This window comes from Camelus dromedarius, chromosome 1 (assembly GCF_036321535.1).
Source record: "Camelus dromedarius isolate mCamDro1 chromosome 1, mCamDro1.pat, whole genome shotgun sequence".
Lineage (NCBI taxonomy): Eukaryota > Metazoa > Chordata > Mammalia > Artiodactyla > Camelidae > Camelus > Camelus dromedarius.
The window spans coordinates 72,056,846-72,075,491 of NC_087436.1; the positions used below are offsets into that span (position 1 = coordinate 72,056,846).

The 18,646-nt window shown below is 38.7% G+C and overlaps 1 protein-coding gene across 1 annotated transcript in view; it reads left to right on the forward strand.

Moving 5' to 3' along the window:
• The window catches only part of LOC105091321 (alpha-fetoprotein), a 37,576-nt gene that overhangs the window by 2,534 nt on the left and 16,396 nt on the right, over positions 1-18,646 (forward strand). The window contains exons 4-11 of the mRNA XM_010982794.3: positions 360-571; positions 5,514-5,646; positions 8,559-8,656; positions 9,673-9,802; positions 12,287-12,501; positions 13,960-14,092; positions 15,719-15,816; positions 18,061-18,199. Of these exons, the coding sequence (XP_010981096.3) occupies positions 360-571; positions 5,514-5,646; positions 8,559-8,656; positions 9,673-9,802; positions 12,287-12,501; positions 13,960-14,092; positions 15,719-15,816; positions 18,061-18,199 (1,158 nt within the window). The remainder of the gene's footprint in view (positions 1-359; positions 572-5,513; positions 5,647-8,558; positions 8,657-9,672; positions 9,803-12,286; positions 12,502-13,959; positions 14,093-15,718; positions 15,817-18,060; positions 18,200-18,646) is intronic.

Below are 18,646 nucleotides of genomic sequence, written 5' to 3' on the forward strand. Positions count from 1 at the left end.
AAGCAAGCTATCATCTATTTCTTGGTAAATGATTCTTATTAAAAATACTTTGATTTCTTTGGGCCCTGGATATTTTGGCTTATGTTTATTTTGATAGCTCTCAGCCATATGAAAATGAAGCACTTATATAGGTAGAGAGAGAAGGATAAATCCTATTTGGCCAATGTCCAGCATGTTGGAATTTAGACTTAACAACCTAAAAGGCTTTTGTTCAAAAGAGCTATGTCCAGGGCCTGTTGGATACAGAGTGTAAGATTATGCACTCAATTGCCTTTTCTTTGTAGTAATTCCTTAACTTTCCTGTGGTTAGGAATGTAGACCACACATGCTTCCCTTTAAGTTAGTATTTTCTCCTACAGATGACCACCTTCCTAGAGCATATTTGCAATAACCAAGGAATAGCTGACAAACATGTATTTTCTGACTGTTGCAATACAAATAACACGGCAAGACACAAGTGCTTCCTATTACACAAAAGGGATGATGCCGGTTACAGTGATATATTCCAAATTCCAAATTTTGAGCAGATCTGTGAGATGCACAAAGAGAATCAAGTGTCAGTGAAAGAGAGGTAAGCCACTTTTCCTTGCCTGGTCTTTGAAAAAGAGTATTTTTTAATTTTGAAGACAGATCTCTCTCTCTCTTTTTTTTTTAATGTAAATGTCTCTGAGCACACAATGCTTTATTACAAAGATTTAAAGTAAAAATTTGAGCTATAATATATTTTTTCTCTGACAATAGAATGACAATATGGTCTCGGTGAACCCTAGAGGATGCGAAACTGTCCGTGCCATGAAACATTAAAAATGCCTAGGATCTGTAAAGAACCCATCTCTCTAAGGGTTAAATTGGTCAGACCAGTAGCAAATGATGTTGAAAAACACAGTCAAGTAGGCAAAGCACAGTAAATAGAGTATTGGGAACACAGAACAGGTAGTAGCTCAAGCAAGAGGCTGGTATTTGGGGGGTTCACCAAGGGATAGCAGGAGAAATACCTGATAGCCATGGAGATAGAGCCCATCATTGGGAACCTGGAAATAAGTAATAATTGTAGACTGGACAGAGATGAGTTTTTTGCTCAAGAACTCTGTATAATTCCCACCTGGAGTGGAGAGCATTATAGCCAACGGGAAGACGAGCTCATATTTTGGTTTGCTAGTTAGCATAGAGGTCTGTTTTTTGAGAGTGGAGTGTGAACAAGTGACTGGGGCTTAGAGGCAGGAAACCAATACCAAGAGAGGTAGAAATGCCAAGAGAAGTGTAGGCTTCAGCTCTCAAGGAAGGCAGCTCTGGCTGTCTTACAAGACAGGCTCGGACACGGGGAATATGGGAAAGATCTGATTGCCGAATCTAGTGCAAGAGGCATGGTGGTGATTTGATTTCAGATTTTAGACATGGAACTCTTGACCAGAAATTAATGAGCAGACAGGATGACTTGATGCTGAATAACATAAGCACCTTTAATTTGCCCACACAGGGCCAGAATTGCCCCAGAGATTCCTGAGCCTTCCAAAAGGAATTAAACGGCCTCAGTCACTCAGGGAGAAAGGACTAAGGGACAGGGGATTGGGCAAGTTCCAACTTGTCTGACGTTAGGAGCAACCAAATGAGAAACTGAACTATGAGCTTGGCTACCTCTGTACTGTAGTGCTATTCACTCTAGGTGAGAATTATAAAATCAGATTTGGGTAGAACATTCAGAGATTAAAAATCTAACCAATACTCAGGCAGTGAATCTAATCTCTTCTTGAATACTTACTATTTAGTCAGTAATAAAGAGTTGTTTTGTATGCTACTTTAACTTATGTGCATACAGCTATAAATATTCAGGAGAAAAGTAATTTTCTATCTACTTGCCGTATAATTATATGCCAACAATTTTATTTAATTCTCAACCAAGGAAACAATAACATATCAAAGCTGGAGGAAAAGTCAGATATTTGGGACCTATCAAAAGACAGCATAGCACACAGATACACAAAACCTTAATTACTGTACCTTTGAATTATCTAAGGAATTTTTAATAACAGTTTTGATTATTGTGAGATTTTATTATTTATATGACTGTAGTATCAAACTTCCAACCTTAGTGAGATGCTGTGTTACCTTACAACAGGGACATTCTATTTTTTAAGTGACTTTAATTATTAGAAAGCTTTTCCATATACTAAGTTAAACTTTGCCTTTGGAAATTAGTTTGGTTCAATACCAAATATCCTCTAAGGGAACTAAGTTACTGTAGCACAAAAATGAGCCCTTAGTTTAACAGCATACTCAACAGAGAGCAGAGGTATTGAATGGCTCCAGTAAAATTTCATATTGACCAAGAATTTTGCCCTATCTTGGGTGGCAGGTGTATCTTGATAATCAATTCTGCTTTTCTTTTTCTGCAAGTTGGGCTTTAGAAACTGCTGAAACAAATCTATTGGCTGAACTTTCAAGAGTAAGGTTTGAGACACCTTGATGAGAGTGGAGAAGGTTTTTTGGTTTGTTTCTGCAGAGCTTAGACCTACTTTTCTAAGTCTTGTCCAATCACTAATGAATAAGTTCAGTTCCAGAATTTGATCTAGTTTTCCCTGTCCTTGGATTGTGGATGATTTTCCCTTCATAGGTTTTTTAAAAAGCAAAAGTAATAATCCCAGGATAAGCTAAATTACACTATGTTGGCAAATTACCTCTAATTTTCAGCAACTTAATGTAACAAAAGTTTTATTTTTCACACAGGCTCTCTGGCCAGTGTTGATTGGTAGGATGTCTGCTTATCATAGTCACTGAGGGACTTGCTGACAGAGGCCCCATCTCAACACCTGCCTTCCTGATTACCGTGGCAAGGGGAGGGGATGGTAGTAAACCATGCATTGCCTCTGAAGTCTTTATTTGGAGTAACACTCATTGTTTCTACTCACATATTATTAACCACGGCAAGTCACATTATCATGCCTCACTTCAGAGGGGGTGGGAATGTGCAATCCTATCCTTTGCCTGGAAGGAGGGGAGGTGGAACTGTTTGATAAATTACTCTAATGGCCACCATTTTGATCACTCACCAACAAGAAAAGATTTCTTGCTCTTAACCTATGGGAAATGCTAGCACAGGATTGCTATACATATCAGCTGTTAGATAAAGTCTCTGCTGAGGCTTGGTTAGTGTTTCAGGCCTCCTGCAAAATCTCCCATCTTCGTTAGAGCAATGTCTGGCCATGTCTGTATCTGTCTCTAAGCCTCAGAGAGCTGCGAGAAATACTCTTCTGATGAAGTTCCGCATGGATATGGTCCCTGACCCCAGAAACCCTAGCTGTCTTTTTTAGTGTGATTTAGTTTCCTAGCTTCTGTAGAACTAGGGGATCCTAGTCAAATATTTCAGGCACTTCTTTGGCCATTTGTCACAAGCTATAATTGCTTTTTCAATCATTATAGTGAAGGCAATAGTAGCAAACTTGTCATCAGACTAGACTTCAATGGCTGCTGCAATTGTAGCCCTAGTTGGCATCCCAAGAGGAATGGCAGTTACGGACGTTGCAGGAGTAAAGCTTTAGACACTATCCAAGGAGTGGGCGGCGGGAGGAACCTACCAGCGTGCCATGCCTGGTCTCTGTTCTTTGTCTGTCACTTTCCCCATTGTCTCTTTAATGCTGAGATGATGCTTTTTATCTATCACTTCCCTCATTGTCCCTTTAATGTTGAGAACCAGGGCCACTTTTTTCTGGTGACTTAGGCTTACTTTGTAGACATTACATCTTAAAACTTCACTAGGGGCAACATGGTAATAATCAGGATGGACTCGGCTATGCTGTGGTAACAAGTAAATCCAGAATATTCAGTGACTTAATTCAATAAATATTTATTTCTTGCTCATGGTAGTCTAAATTGGATGGTTCTCTTAGGTGACCCTCGAGGAGGCTGGTTCCTGGCTAAAAACCTATGCGTGGTTTTATGTTTTTGTTTTTTCAGGCAGTCCTGACAGTAGGCATTTATAAATGACAGGTCTCAAAAGGGAGAGCTGCCCTCCTCACACCAGAATTGGTGCACAGCCAATGCATCGCCGTCTCTGAAGAAGTTGCAGTCAAAGACTGGCTGGTGTGTGCCTATGAATAGCTGCACTGGGAGTCAAGGTGCCTGCATTTGGAGGCCTTTTAATAGGGGGCCTTTGACAGAGGCCTTCTTCGGTGCCTCTGCTGAGACTTCCTTATGGGGGGATGGAGAAAGACTTAAAGAGAGTTTTCAGCCCTTTGACTCAGTACTCAGATCTTTCTCCTCTCCTTCTCCCTTGCCCCAGGGTCCACAAAGCTGCAGGAGCCTTTTGTCTGAGACTCCCCCAGGACTGAGCCACCCCATGTCTGTGGCGATCTGCCTGATTCTTGCTTGGTGCAGGTCCACAGCGGGGGAAGTGAAGTTGGGGCGAGTAGTCAGCTTAGCGTTTTGCTTACACTATCCCAGTATGTAGTTAAATCCTTGACTCTTACTTTCATTTTGGCTTTTTGTCTTCATTGGCTACTCTGGCGCTCGGCAGCTCAGCCTTCTCCAGCTCAGCTCAGCTCCTGACAACTCTCCTCCAAGGGGTAACTCAGGAATGAAAGATGCTTCCATGTTGGAGCTATACCATCTGGAGCATGTGTTTCCAAGGTTACTGTGAAAAAGAAAGAGGGAGAGTAGGGAACCGTGCAAAGTAATTAATAGCCAAGTCTAGAAGTGGTGTATGGTATGTTTATTCATATTTCATTGATTAGAACTCAGCTAGATGTTCCCACCTAACTGCAAGGGAGGCTGGGAGAGTAGTCTTCCTGTGTGCATAAGAACGGGTCTGTGTGAGCATTGAGCCAGTTTTTGTCTGCAATGTCAGCTTTTACGGGGTATTTGTGTATGTGGCGGGGGAGGGGGTGAGTAAGTGATTTGCACAAGTTTCGTGGAATAGTGTGAGGAGATACGATTATAAGTGAAAGGCAGACCTGATGCCCAGGCTCTACAGTGAGTGTGAAGAATGAATTAGAGAAGGAAATAAAGACTGGGATTCAGCAGCAAACCAAAGCACTGAGTGACACATCTTGGAGGACAATGGCATTATCCTTCCTAGTCTAGAAAGAACTTATGGGTGATCTAGAGATTCCTCTTCACCCACCAATAGCTTCAAATTTAATTCCCCTTCACCAGGTGTGCAATCATCTATTTATAATCAGTTGAGACTAAGGAACTTCTGACCTTCTACTACTTCTATAAAAATGAAGAGTTTTAATTAGTTAATTACTTCATTAATTACTGATTTTTTCCCTCTACTGGCCCAGAAGGTACAGTTGGTCACTTCATGGGCACTTGGAGAATGTCTGACCAACCTCACAGTGACCTATCAAGAGTGAACATTTGATGTATTTAAGTACAGTGCCATCTCATCTCTGTCACCAGGAAATTCTACAAGTTTCAGGTCAACAAATCTAAATGGACACCAAGTTTTTAGGACGCAGTGTCAGCACATGTTCTTGAATTCCAAATTATATAACTTTGTATTTGTCAAATTACAGGTACATGTATGAAACGTCTAGAAAGCACCCATTCTTGTACGGCCCCACTATTCTGACCATGTCAGCTTGCTATGAAACAGCTATTCAGTCATGTTGCCAAGAAGGAAATAAGACCGAATGCTTCCAGAGAAAGGTAAAATACTCTTAAGTTAACTGTTTTTTAGGGCCTTGTTGTGCTAAATGTGGCCTGTGGACCACAGGCAGGTGCATTACCTGGAAACCTGTTAGAAATGCAAGACCTGAAGCTCTTCTCTAGCCCTACTAAATAAGACTTCATTCTAACAAGGTACTCAGGCAGTTCTTATAGTCCTTAAAATGAGAGAAGCATATCTAGTGTAGCTATCACTTCTTAATAAAGATTTAATACCCCAGTTATTATTGCTGAATAACAGAACACCCCAAAGTTTAGTCTCAAAACAATAACAATCATTTATTATCTCTCGTGGTTTCTATGGGTCAGGGATTCAGGAAGAGGCTTATCTGGGGCATTCTGGCTCCTGATTTTTCATGTGCCACACAATGGATGGATCTGGGACTCTGAGGGGCTGAAGCACTTGGGGGTTGGTTCAACGTCTCTTTCTTCTCATGTCATCTCAGTGCTTCTGCATGTGGTTTCTCTGGCTTGGCTAGTTTGGGCTCCCTTCCAGCACGGCAGCCTCAGGGAATAAGACTGCTGATACGTGGCCAAAGTCTCAAGAATGAACATTCTAGTGGATAAAGCAGAAGTTGTATGGCCTGTTCTGACCAGGCCTCAAAAGTTACTTCTGCTATACGCTATTATTGGTTGAAACACTGTAAACCTCACCAGTTTGAAGGAGAAAGTAAATAAACTGTAAGAAAAGCTCATTGTAAGAAGAGATGAGATAGAAGATATTTTTGTAGCCATCTTTGGAAAATACAGTTCGCCACACTTAATTTTAACCAGGTGGCCTTTTCTCCTTTATTGAATAGATGTAAATCAGTGATTAGTTCCAAGATAAAAGTACTTTTTATGCATGCTCATTAAAGTTTATAAATATCAACATAAAATAACCATCTTTAGAGGGGGCACCAGATGGATTTTCCCAAAGGTCATACTGAAATGAATAGTAGTTTGATAATCATTTTGAAAAAATCCCTCAAGGTTAAGTGCAGTGCCACTTTTTTCTTGCTGTTTTCTTTGATCTTCTCAGTGAGAATTTCTCTCATATTCCTCTCAACCCCTATTTCTCTATTTCCCTAAACCTATTTCTCCTATTGAGCTTCTCCTCATCATCTGCTTTGTGTAAGAAATTCAATAATGTATTGAAAGAGTCTCTAACGTATGCCAAGTACTCAGTGATCATCGCTATTATCATTAAAGCTATATATATATATTTCTTACCTTCCTTCCATTCTTTCCCTGGTGAACTCCAATTCCTCCAGAAGCCAATTCTGAATTCCTAAGCAGGACAGTCTTTTTTTCCCCCTTTTTATTTCATATTATTAAAAACAACAAAAAACAAGTGATTGTGCAGACATGTCTCGTTACCTGACATTTCTGAAGAATGAGCTTTTTCATGGGGGTTGGTTTTTGTTTATTTGTTTGTTTTAAGGTAATCGGTTACAAAGTTTTCTTAATCTTAATCCTTTTCAGAGGAAATTAATGCCCCTATAATTTAAGCATAAGCAGGTGCTTTTAAGTTAGCCAAGAGGTCTTTCCTTGTCTCCCCCACTTTGTGATGTTTGCAGTCTTGCTGCTTCCAGGATGTTTGCTACTACAAGTTCTTCCTCCGAGTAAGTTGCGTAGCCAAGTGTGTATAAAGTGTGCCTGATCAGAGAATGCCGTTTATGAGTTAAGTCTTCACAGTCTTTCTTATGAAGAAGTGGATAAGCTTGTTTGTATTTGATTTCAAGAGTCTAATACAACAAAATAAGGATAAAAATGATATTTATAATTACAAAATATAAATGACTATTGTGCCAGTTCTGTGCTTTGAAAATTGCCTCTATATAAATTTTCTAACTTGTTCTTAAAAATAGGTGAGGTGCTGAAACCTGAAGTAAAAATAATATATGGTCAATATCATGTTTTAAGTGAAAATATAAATATAAATTTAAAATAAAATTTTAAAATATTACTTATATTCCCACCACACAGAGATACTGATTTTGGTATATTTCCTTTTATTCATTTTTTTCATTCACAGATTTTTTTTTACTCTTATTTTTTATTGAAGTGTAGTCGATTTACAATGTTAGTTTCAGGTGTACAGCAAGGTGATTTAGTTATACATATACATACACACATATATTTATCTCCAGTTTCTTTTCCATTGCTGCTTATTACAAGAAATCGAATATAGTCCCCTACATTCACAGATTTTATTTTATACATTGTTGTGATCACACTTAATATATAGTTTTGATTAGAGACTTAAATATACATACTTTTCATTAGAAGTATACATCTTTTCAAAATAATGTGCCATTATTCACTTAACCATCACCCTTCTTTTGTGATACTTTGTCTCCGAAATTTTGCTACCATAACAGAACATGCATGTTCTTCTTTTTGCATAATTATGTTTTTATTTGTTTAGAAACACTTATTTGCAATAGAGTTTCAAAAGTCAAAATCCTGGGTTAAAGAATATGAATATTTTGGGGGGGCACTCCAATTAATATGTATTATAAAACGAGCATGTATTTTAGATAAGCATTTGGAGACATGTTCAGGATGACAGAGCTAGTAACTTGAATAAAACCAGAATACAAATGTAAGACATTATTGGAATTTATTTTAGTGGCTCTTTGGACTTTTGTTTGCTCATTTTCTCATTTATATGCCAAATATCTAAGTTCTGGGACAAGTGATCTCTGGGTGAGATGTTATTTTATTAAAAAAAAAAAACAACTCCACCAAGTTATGCTTTTGCATTTGGCTTTGTAGATAAGACAATAAAAAATTTCTAATTTTGAGGAGATACACAATTTTTATTTTTATCTCTTCCTTACTAGTGATGAGATGAACTTTTTCTGTTATTACCATATTTCTTTGATGATGAGTCATTTTTCTAATTACAGCTAGAACCCATCAGAAAGTACATTAGAGAAATATCTTTGAGGCATCACCACTTATGTGAAATTGGGATTAAATTCAACCACAAGGTAGCAAAAGCGGTGTAAGTTACCTGTTTAGATTTGTGCACTTTGTTGCTTTGGATCACCCTCTTTGATTAAACTCCTTTGAAAAATCTTTTATCTTTCGTTTACTAATGCCTCTCAGTATAAACCTGGTTCCTTTCTCTACATGTCTGCTACTTGCCTATTTGATAGGGCACACAGGGCTGTGCGTGAAATTGCACAATCCTCATCTTCACCCACGTCTCCTGCCTCAATTTCTCCATCATCTCAAGTCCTTTAGGTTCTTCTTCAGTGCACAAGAGGTTCTGTATATTCAGATGCAAGCACTTAATTGTTCTGCACTGTAAAGGCTGGAGGACAAAAGGCATATTTCTCTTGGAAGATAGGAAAGATTTTGGCTCTAATGTCACCTAGAACAGAAAAAGCAAGTGGTGTTTTTTGGGGAGTAGGGATGGAGGAGTGCGAGTTAGGAGGAGAATAAGAATCTGATAATACTCAGGCCCTTCTTTCTTGGCTCAGATTGTGTTTCTTTCCAAGTTTATCCCGGAAGACATGCATCTTCCTTATTTCCCCTTCTTCCCCAATTTAGGACACGTTGGGCTGCCTGGAAGCTCAGTTCTCCTTACAAGGCAGGCCCATTTTTCATACTTCTAGAAAAATTTCAGGGATGTTGTTCAGTTGTCAACAGAAAGGGGCAAGGAAGAACCAAACCTCCTATAATTATTGTCTTTATGATAAAGAATTTTATTTGAAAAGTCAGGTCAGATAAATTCCCAAATTACCTATCTAAGCAACTCAGATTTTTTAAGCAATAGTTTAAGTGATGAAAATGACTATATTTACACAATTCTGAACTGAATTTTCATTTGGTGACTTAGATCTCTGGCTCTGGGTTCTATCACTGAGGAAATAGAAAACAATTATAACATATTACTTTCTTCATCCCTCATTTGTAAATATGTTTCTATTTTGGTTACTTGGTGAACTAGGATTAATTTTAGAAAGGATTGAATTCAAAATACTGTTTAAAATGTACTTTTTTTTTTTTTTTCAGGGAACTGGTTCTGTTGACTAAAAAACAACCGAAAGCTAACTTTTCTGAAATTGCCAAACTGGCCACGGATATTAAAAATCTGCATCAGACCTGTTGTGAAGGAAATGCAGCAGCATGTGTGTTTGGCAGGGTAAGAGCCTCTTTTTCTTAAAACTCACTTCAGTCCTTAAAATACCTGTAATTCTTAAGTAAAAGTGTCAGTAATATATAATGAATCTAAAAAAGCAGTTGTCATTTCTCAATGTTATCAGTAGAATGGTGTCTCCTGTCCTCTCTTCTCAGCTCATGTGATAATTATTTTCTTCCTTTTCCTTCCTCCCTCCCTTCCTTCTTCCCTTCTTCCTTCCTTCCTCATTCTGTCTTACTTTACTTTATTCTTTTATTCTTAAGATTTTAGAGTTGATCTATAATTTCTTTCCAAAGTGGGATTATATTTCATTCATCTTTAAATCTTGAGCAAATCCTGGAATTGCAAACTATACCCTCAGGCCACATCAGCCTGGAGGAAAGAAGAAACAAGCAAAACAAAGATGTGGCATCAAGGGGTGAGAGCCGTGGGGCATGGACAGCTTAGAACTCACTGGCCCTACATCCAAAGTCTCAGAGATGGTGGGAGAAGTTTTCAGTCTGAATAGAATGCCTATATTCTTACAGTTTCTTTCATCAATTTTCTTTCTCTCTTCTATGACTCTTAAAATTAGTATTCTCAGTAAATCTGTTCTTGCCTTTTCCTTTTGTAACCATCCAGCAAGGAGTCACTCTCCCCTAAGTCACTGCTGGGCCATAAGGACGCTTCCTTCCAGCCTCACAGCTAGGTGGAACCTAGTCAGAAGTGATTTATGCCATTTCTAGGCCTGGCCCACCCCGATGTTCACAGCAGCACTATTTACAATAACCAAGACATGGAAACAACCTAAATGTCCATTAACAGATGACTGGATAAAGAAGTTGTGGTATATTTACACAATGGAATACTACTCAGCCATAAAAATAATAAAATAATGCCATTACAGCAACATGCATGGACCTGGAAATCATCATACTAAGTTAAGTAAGCCAGAAAGAGAAAGAAAAATGCCATATGGTATCACTTACATGTGGAATCTTAAAAAAAAAAAGAGAGAGAGAGAGAGAAATAAACTTATTTGCAGAACAGAAAGAGACTCAGACACAGAAAACAAACTTATGCTTACCAGAGGGGAAGGGGGTGAGAAAAGATAAATTGGGAGTTTGAGATTTGCAGATGCTAACTACTATATATAAAGTAGATAAACAACAAATTTATACTGTATAGCACAGAGAACTATATTCAATATCTTGCAGTAACTATAATGAAGATGAATATGAAAATGAATATATGTATGTATACGTATGACAGAACTATTCTGCTCTACACCAGAAATTGACACAACATTGTAAGCTGACTATATTTTAATTAAAAAAAAGAATCGCCTTGCCAAATTGCCTCCAAACTGAGAGCAATGTTAGAACCCACAGGCTGGAGATGGCAGAGCCTCCGTCTGCCTGGTTCCCAGAACTACTGCCTAGAGGCAGTTCACTTCCCCTTCTCAACAGGGACTTACTGAGAAAGAAACAAATTTGATTCTTTCAAGCCACTGAGAGCAGGTTCCTCTCGTAACTAACATACACGTTCTCCCTTGTCGGTCTCAACCTGACCTCATAACGTGGATTCAATTAATCACTCTCAGATTCGGATCTTCAGTACATTCTTCTTCGTTCCTGATCCCTTAATCTACGCTCCCAGCTGCTTAGAGGAAATCTCCATGCAGACGCCTTAAGTCATTTTAGCCCTATATTCCAACAGTGAACTTTTTGGCTTCCCTTTTAAACCATTCTCCTCAAACCTGTTCTTTTCTCCTGAATATCAATTTCAGTAAATTTTGCTGCCATCAACCCAGTGTCCCATATCATTCTAGATTCTTCATCTTCACCCCACTCCCTGCCTCCAATTGAATTATTGTTTATTAAAATCTTGTCACTTCTACCTCTTAGGAGCTCTGAAGTCTACCCAATCACTTTTTCCTTCCCAAGTATAATGTGTTCATTTCTCTAGCAATTTCTTTTATAGTGCATTATTAATGTCTAATTATTTAACTCTCCAACTAGATTGTGATTTCCTTAAGTATGGAGACTGGCTTGTTCACACACTCACATACTTATTTGTGTGTATGTGTGTATAAGTAAAAATGTAAGTGTAATGGTAATATAATAGTAATGTATATAGAAAATGACAGAGATGGAATGTTTTCTAAACTGGGATCCTAAAACAATAACAGTACCAAGTAATAAAACTCTTCATTTGTATTTTATTGGGTTAAACATGGAAACAATAATGCAATCTTCCTTTAAGTACTTTAAGAGGTGTTAAAAGAGCTTGTGACACTTGAGTATGGTCACATAGAGAGGTTTCTTATTAAAATGAGTCACTAGAATGAGCCTTATTAAAATGAGACCATTTTGGTATCTCAGTTTGCCAAGGAAAAAAGCAATATAAGATGCCAAGTTTTTCTCTGGTTTCCTACTAATAACAATAAAAATAAATACGTTCAGAATGAAGTCATCAAAAATAACTGCTCCCTTTTATGTTTTATAGAGCCAGCTCATGAACTATATCTGCTCACAACAGGCCATCCTATCCAGCAAGTTCACTCCATGCTGTGAACTGCCAGAGCCATTCCGAGGGGAATGCGTTATCACCTCGGAAAACGATGACAAACCTGATCTCTCATCCCTGCCACTCAGCAGGTTTACAGAAGACCAGTTTGTGTGCAAACAATTCACAGACAAGCAAGATGACTTCCTACAAGAGTAATATGATTTTCTATAAAAATCTTAATAATAGGATATTGTATATGTGGATTCTTTGGTAGAGACTGCAAACTCGAATGATGACACAGGCTAGCCAGTGATGTGAGTGAACAGTTAAATGGCCAAGAGGAGATGTGGATTCAAGGTGGCAGCTACTATTTGGTTCTAGCTACTTGTTGCTATATGGGAAGACAGGCTTTGGGTGGTAGAGTCAAGTGCATTTTGAGGAAAGCTGGAAGTCTCTTGATTTTTACATATTGATAAATATTGATAACTAATATAGAAAATTAAAAAAACGTGTCAAGTGTGTGCCAGCTTTGCTCTAAGGGACTTAGAGTCATCTCTAAGTAAGAGCTGGCCAGCTCTTCTATTCTAATTAATTTAATACCTAACATCAAAGCCATGGTGCCATGGTGTGGCATTTCAAGATTAAAGAGTTGGAGCACTCATATCTCTGGTGACCATTCAGAAGTGCAAATTAATTTGGACATAAGGCAAACTGATTTCCATATACAATATTAAGACAGTATTGCTGTGTGACTTAAAGATTTCCAAAGTCGCTTTGTGAAGTATTATTGGGAACGACTAAATTCCAACAAAGCATAAGATTGAGTTTTCTTCAAAGTTTTCTACAGAGTAACATTAGCTGTATTTCTGAAATTCCATTTGACACTGGCTTATAAATGTCACTACCTGAACTCATTTATCCCTAAACTTGCATCCGGTACTGAAAAAGTTGATAGGCACGACTTCCTAGTGGAAATCACATTAGACCATGAGTAAAAGGCCTGAGTTCCAGGCTAGCTTGGCCATGCATCAGCTTTGAAATGCAATTCAAGCCATTTAATTTCCCCAGGCTTTTGGGTTCCAACTGTAAATTGAAGCAGTTGGATAAGATCACTTCCAAGGTCCCTCCTGTGATTCTATGATTCCTTTGAAAATATTCTAGTATCTAAGTTTCTCTTTCTTGTAACACCGAGGAATGTGGAGATTATGGACAATTTATACTTGAAAGCTTATGTGAAAAAATAGGGGTAGATGGTAATTTAGAACCTAGTCAGCACTTTCTTACAAAAATTTGTAATATTTATAAAATCTAGTCTCAAAGATCATTGAGAAAAATATTCTCACCCAACCACTTGAAATGAGTTTCTAGTAAAAGTAAGCAGAGACCCTGAGTCAGGAACTAAATCTTACCAGGATGTTTTAGGTTCAACTTTGGGTTTGCTACTCACTATTGTGTAAGTTTGGAAAAGTCTTATAATTTTATTGATTTGGTTTCCTTATCTCAAAATATAGCCAATAAAACCTCCCTGACACTGTCCCAAGATATTCAAATCCCTTAAAGTCAGTTAAAGTACTGAATAAATGTCATAGTCATAATTGGCTTTTGAAAACGAAAAGCTATGGCTTCTGAGTTTTACTGCTTATTTTCTAATGTGCTTCATGTGGACACAGGTTTCTTTATGAATATTCAAGAAGACATCCAGAGTTGGCAGTTCCAGTGATTTTAAGGGTGGATACAGTATATCAAAACTTACTGGGAAAATGCTGTAAATTAGAAAATCCGCTGGAATGCTATAGCCATGGGGTAAATTCCTTTTTTATTTTTTAACCTGTTACTCATAAGAGGTTACAAACCTAGGGAACAGTCCAGTGTTAGTGCATTATTAGTAGTGCCATGCTTTTGTAAGATAATTATGCGTGCGTGTTCTTTCTAACTGTAAGCATTACACAAGAGCTATGATTTCCATCTAAACAAAAGGCCACATCATCACATAGTAATAACGCTCTGTGCAAGCCACTGCCTCGTAGATTCTGTGTTTTATGAAAACTTCTCTGTGCAATCTCCTTTTTAAAGTTTGCTTGGCACAGTAGCACGAAAGCACAGCCAGTTAGGGTAGGGGAAGGTTGACTGTTTTCACTGAGCAGGCCTGGAAACTGTCCCTACCTCAGGCCAGAAATCATACTGTTCACAGGCAGGAGCTCCTGTTGTGCAGTTGAAACAGAAGCAGCAAGTGGCCTCACAGATTTCCGACCAGATGATCTGTTATCCGCGGGTTCGCAGGAGCCAGGTGGCTCTGGCTTTTGTTATTCCAATCAATGGCTTTTGTATTTGTAGAGATGTAGGGATGGAGGGCAAAGGCATTTCTTTTTCCTGTCCGGGCTCAAGCAGATCCACCTAGCATCTTTTTGTTCCCGGAGAGAAGGGTAAATGAATGTGATTTAGTCTGTAGATTAGCACTCTTTCATAGCATCACCTGTAGACCTCCACAGTAGTCGTTATGATAATTGGCCTTATAGGAGCACGGATGTTTAGAGTTTACAAAGTAGCTTTATAACCAGTGTCCTATTTGATTCTCATGTCAGCTTGATAAGATGCGTGACATCAGAAGAACTAATACATTTTATAGATGAGAGTATTGCGTTTCAGAAGGTTCAAGTGACTTGCCCAATGTCACACAAGCAGTAAGGACAAGGCTATGGGTTAAGTCCAGGCAAACAGTTTGCAAATCGGGTAAAATTTTTACTATAACAAACACTGCTTATTAGGATCAGTGGACAGGGTCTGAGGTCACGTAAGCTGATAACCAGTGCTCCTACCAAAGAGCTGAGTCTGCAAGGTCACTTTGTCTTCCCACTGGAATTTTATTTGCATGTTTCAAGAACTCTGAATTTGCAGTTTAGCTCTGAGAATTCCATGTGATTCACTCAGTGGGTATTTGCGGAGTGCTTTACTATGTTCAAGTCTGGTACACGTTTTATTAAACCTGACTTCTTAATACCTATCTATATTTCTGTATGTATATCTGAACTGTTTTAAATGAAAATGTATTATTAAAAATCACCGATACACACACATACATACACACACCCACACTCTGATCAACTGAACTTAGATCTATAAATTACTTTAAAGGACCTCTTCCTGGCTTGATGAATGATTTGCTTTATGCTTGTAAAATATGCCATTTAAGCCCACAAGTGAGTTTATATCACAAAACTGATATATATCAATCTGGCTGTCCCATGTTTTTCTCCATAAAGTATGTTAATGCAAAGCGTGTTTTTCAAGATTTCCAAACATGCTAAGTAAATAAAACTCTGGGTTTAGGAAAACAGTTACATTAAACTATTACAGACAGAAGATGGTTTTGCAACCTTATCTTAACATATATTGTTGCAACAATAAACACCGATTATGTGTATTTTTCAGGAAGAGATGTTCCAAAGAGTGGTTTGTGAAAGCCATGAACGTGTGAAAAATCAGTGTGATTTACATGGGAAATTAGGAGACAGTAACTTCCATGACAGGTATGCTTCCAAGATACTGTCCAGATTTATGCTTGTTAGCGAGTTTTTGTTAGTTCCTGCTGCTGAGTGTTGCAAAGCGTCTACATTCAATCTTAAAATTTCAGAGGCCAAGGTAAAAGTCGGTTCAGAATTAACCTAGCTATCTTTGTCTTGATAAGATAATTGTCCACACAACCTTGGGTGCTTTTCTGTTGTTTTTCAGGCCCGTTTCCAGGTACCAATCAATACCCAGAGGTCAGGGAGCCAGCAGACCCCGCCTGCCTTCCTGCAATCTCCTAGGGGCCTCTACCTCCCACCTGGATATTTAGTTTGGGGCTTTGCCTGTAATTTGGAGTCAAGGCTGCAACCGAGATCTAATCTAGGGTTTCTTTGTCAGTTTCAAGTCAGGTCAATATAGCAAATACATTTTTTTCACCATCAAGAGTAGAGGTAAATGTATACCTTAGTTATTTGCCAGAGGGAACACCCAGAACTCTGCAGAGAGCCTGGAAAATCCCATTGTTTTTCAAAGATTAATATATCAAAGAACAAAAGTCAGTTTTTAGTAATCTTTAAGATTTTATTGTAATAGTCTGTTAAGAAGCAGAGTACTGGGGAAAAGTTCAGTTTGATACAGTGCCCCATAATATTGAGCTTACATTAAATGTCCAAAATAATGAATCCAGAAAAATTTTTTTTGTTTCAGAGAGAATGTTTATTTTTGTTTTTACTGAAGTATAGTTGATTTACAATATTGTGTTAATTTCTGGTGTACAGCATAGTGATTCATTTATATACATATATTCCTTTTCATACGCTTTTTTCATTATAAGCCATTACAAGTTCTTGAATATAGTTCCCTGTGCTCTACCCTAGGACCTCGTTGTTTATCTATTTTATATATAGTAGTTAGCATTTACAAATCTCGAACTCCTAATTTGTCCTTCCCTAACCTTTTCCCCTGCCTTGGTAACCGTAAGTTTGTTTTCTACGTCTGTGAGTCTGTCTCAGAGAGAATAGTTGCCTTGTTATTTTTCTTTTATGTTACGTTTAGTTGCTGATGCAAACAACAATTTAGTTTAAGGATTAAGCTTGTGGCTCTCAAACTTTAGAGTGCATCAAAATTACCTGGAGGGCCTGTTGAAACACAGCCCATTCCTAGAGTTTCTGATTTAGTAAATCTGGGATGGAGCCTGAGAATCTGTATTTCCAACATGTACCCAAGGATGCTGGTCCTGCCAGTCCAAGGATCACACTTAAGAAGCACTGAATTAGGCTGACTCTTTCACTGGATGTTATAGCTAAATTCTTCCCCTAACTCCACTATGATAGAAATGCAGTAAATGATTCTGACATTTTCTTGTCCTCAAATCCGGTTCAGTAGAGTTGTTCTCATTAAAATCTCTCTCCACGTCCCTCAGTTCCCACTGCTGTTCTCCTAGTTCCGGCCATCACCGTCTCTCACTTGAATTACTGGCATGACCTTTTCTTCCCTCATGTGCCTTTTGCCCAGCTCCAATCCAATCCATTCTTCTTATAGCAACCATAATTATTTTAAAAACAACATAAATCTGATTCTATAGCTAAGCTTTTTCCCTCCCCCCTTCTCCAGTTCTCAATCCCCCCAGTCAAGAAAACAAAATCACCTTCCGTGACTTTCCACCTGCTCTCCTCCCAGTTTCACTCCCTTTCACGTGGCTCATTTTTAGTTACTGTCGGATCTCAGCTCACACGCTGTCTCCTCCTGGAGGGCTGCCTGACCTCCCTGCGGTGGGGCCAGCTGCCATTCCGCACGCATCTGTTGTGCGCTGTACTGCTCCCACTGCATCCAGTGTGCTCATCTCTCCCTGACTAGTGTGTGAGCCCCGTGAGAGTAGGAACTGTTTCCTGATCGTTGCTGGAGCTCCTAATCCGCCACGTTGTAGACAACCGATAAACACGTTAATGGTCTGTGCATATATTTATTTCAGAACCTGTTTACTCTGAGTCTGATTTTGCAGCCATCCAAATTAGCTATCATAGTATCCTTGACAAGTAGAAAATTGATGGATCAGAGTGGAGCAATATGTGAGATGGAAAGAGAATTCCAGGCATATTGAATAATCCATTGGGCCACCAGAGCAAGAACTAAAAGGACAGACTTACACCCAACGTGGTAACTTATCCTACCTCAGAGAGAATGTCAGATGTTGAGGAGCACTTTGTTGAATTCTTCATTTTGACCACATAGCCTTTGCCAGGAGTAAGAGGAAATTATTCTTTCAGGCTCATAGTCCTTTATACTAAGAAAGCCCCACAACTATCTGCTCAAGAGTTGGTTGTATTCACGAAGAACATGGCAGCTGCTGCCACCAAGTGTTGCCCATTGAACGATGAGCAACAGTTTGTTTGCCTGGAGGACTCGGTAAGCACCTCTGTGACTGCATGTTTGCCTGTTGTTGAGAGTTCTCACCTCCAGGCCCAGCCAGCAATCTCATGTCGGTGGACACATCCATGAATTGTCAATGGAACCTAATAATTCTGTTCTCAGGAGAATCAGGTCAGTTCATGCCAATTGTCTTTGATTAGCAACAGGGATAAGACTGGCTGTCAGTTTGCTACAATTGAAGATGTCAGATTCACCACGCCTTTTGCCTGTTTCATATCCCCAAGGTCTAGTCCTTGGATTTTCAAGTCAACAAAAGTGATTTTGTCAGCAACATCAAAGGTACTGCCGATTTTAGACTAACTCATCCTAAATGAGTAGGAAAAAGCACCCAGTCTTCCTCCTGTGTGTCTCCTTTACTCTCACATGATTACCCCACTCACCACACTTAAGACAGCAGATATGTTGTTTTTTTCCTCCACAATG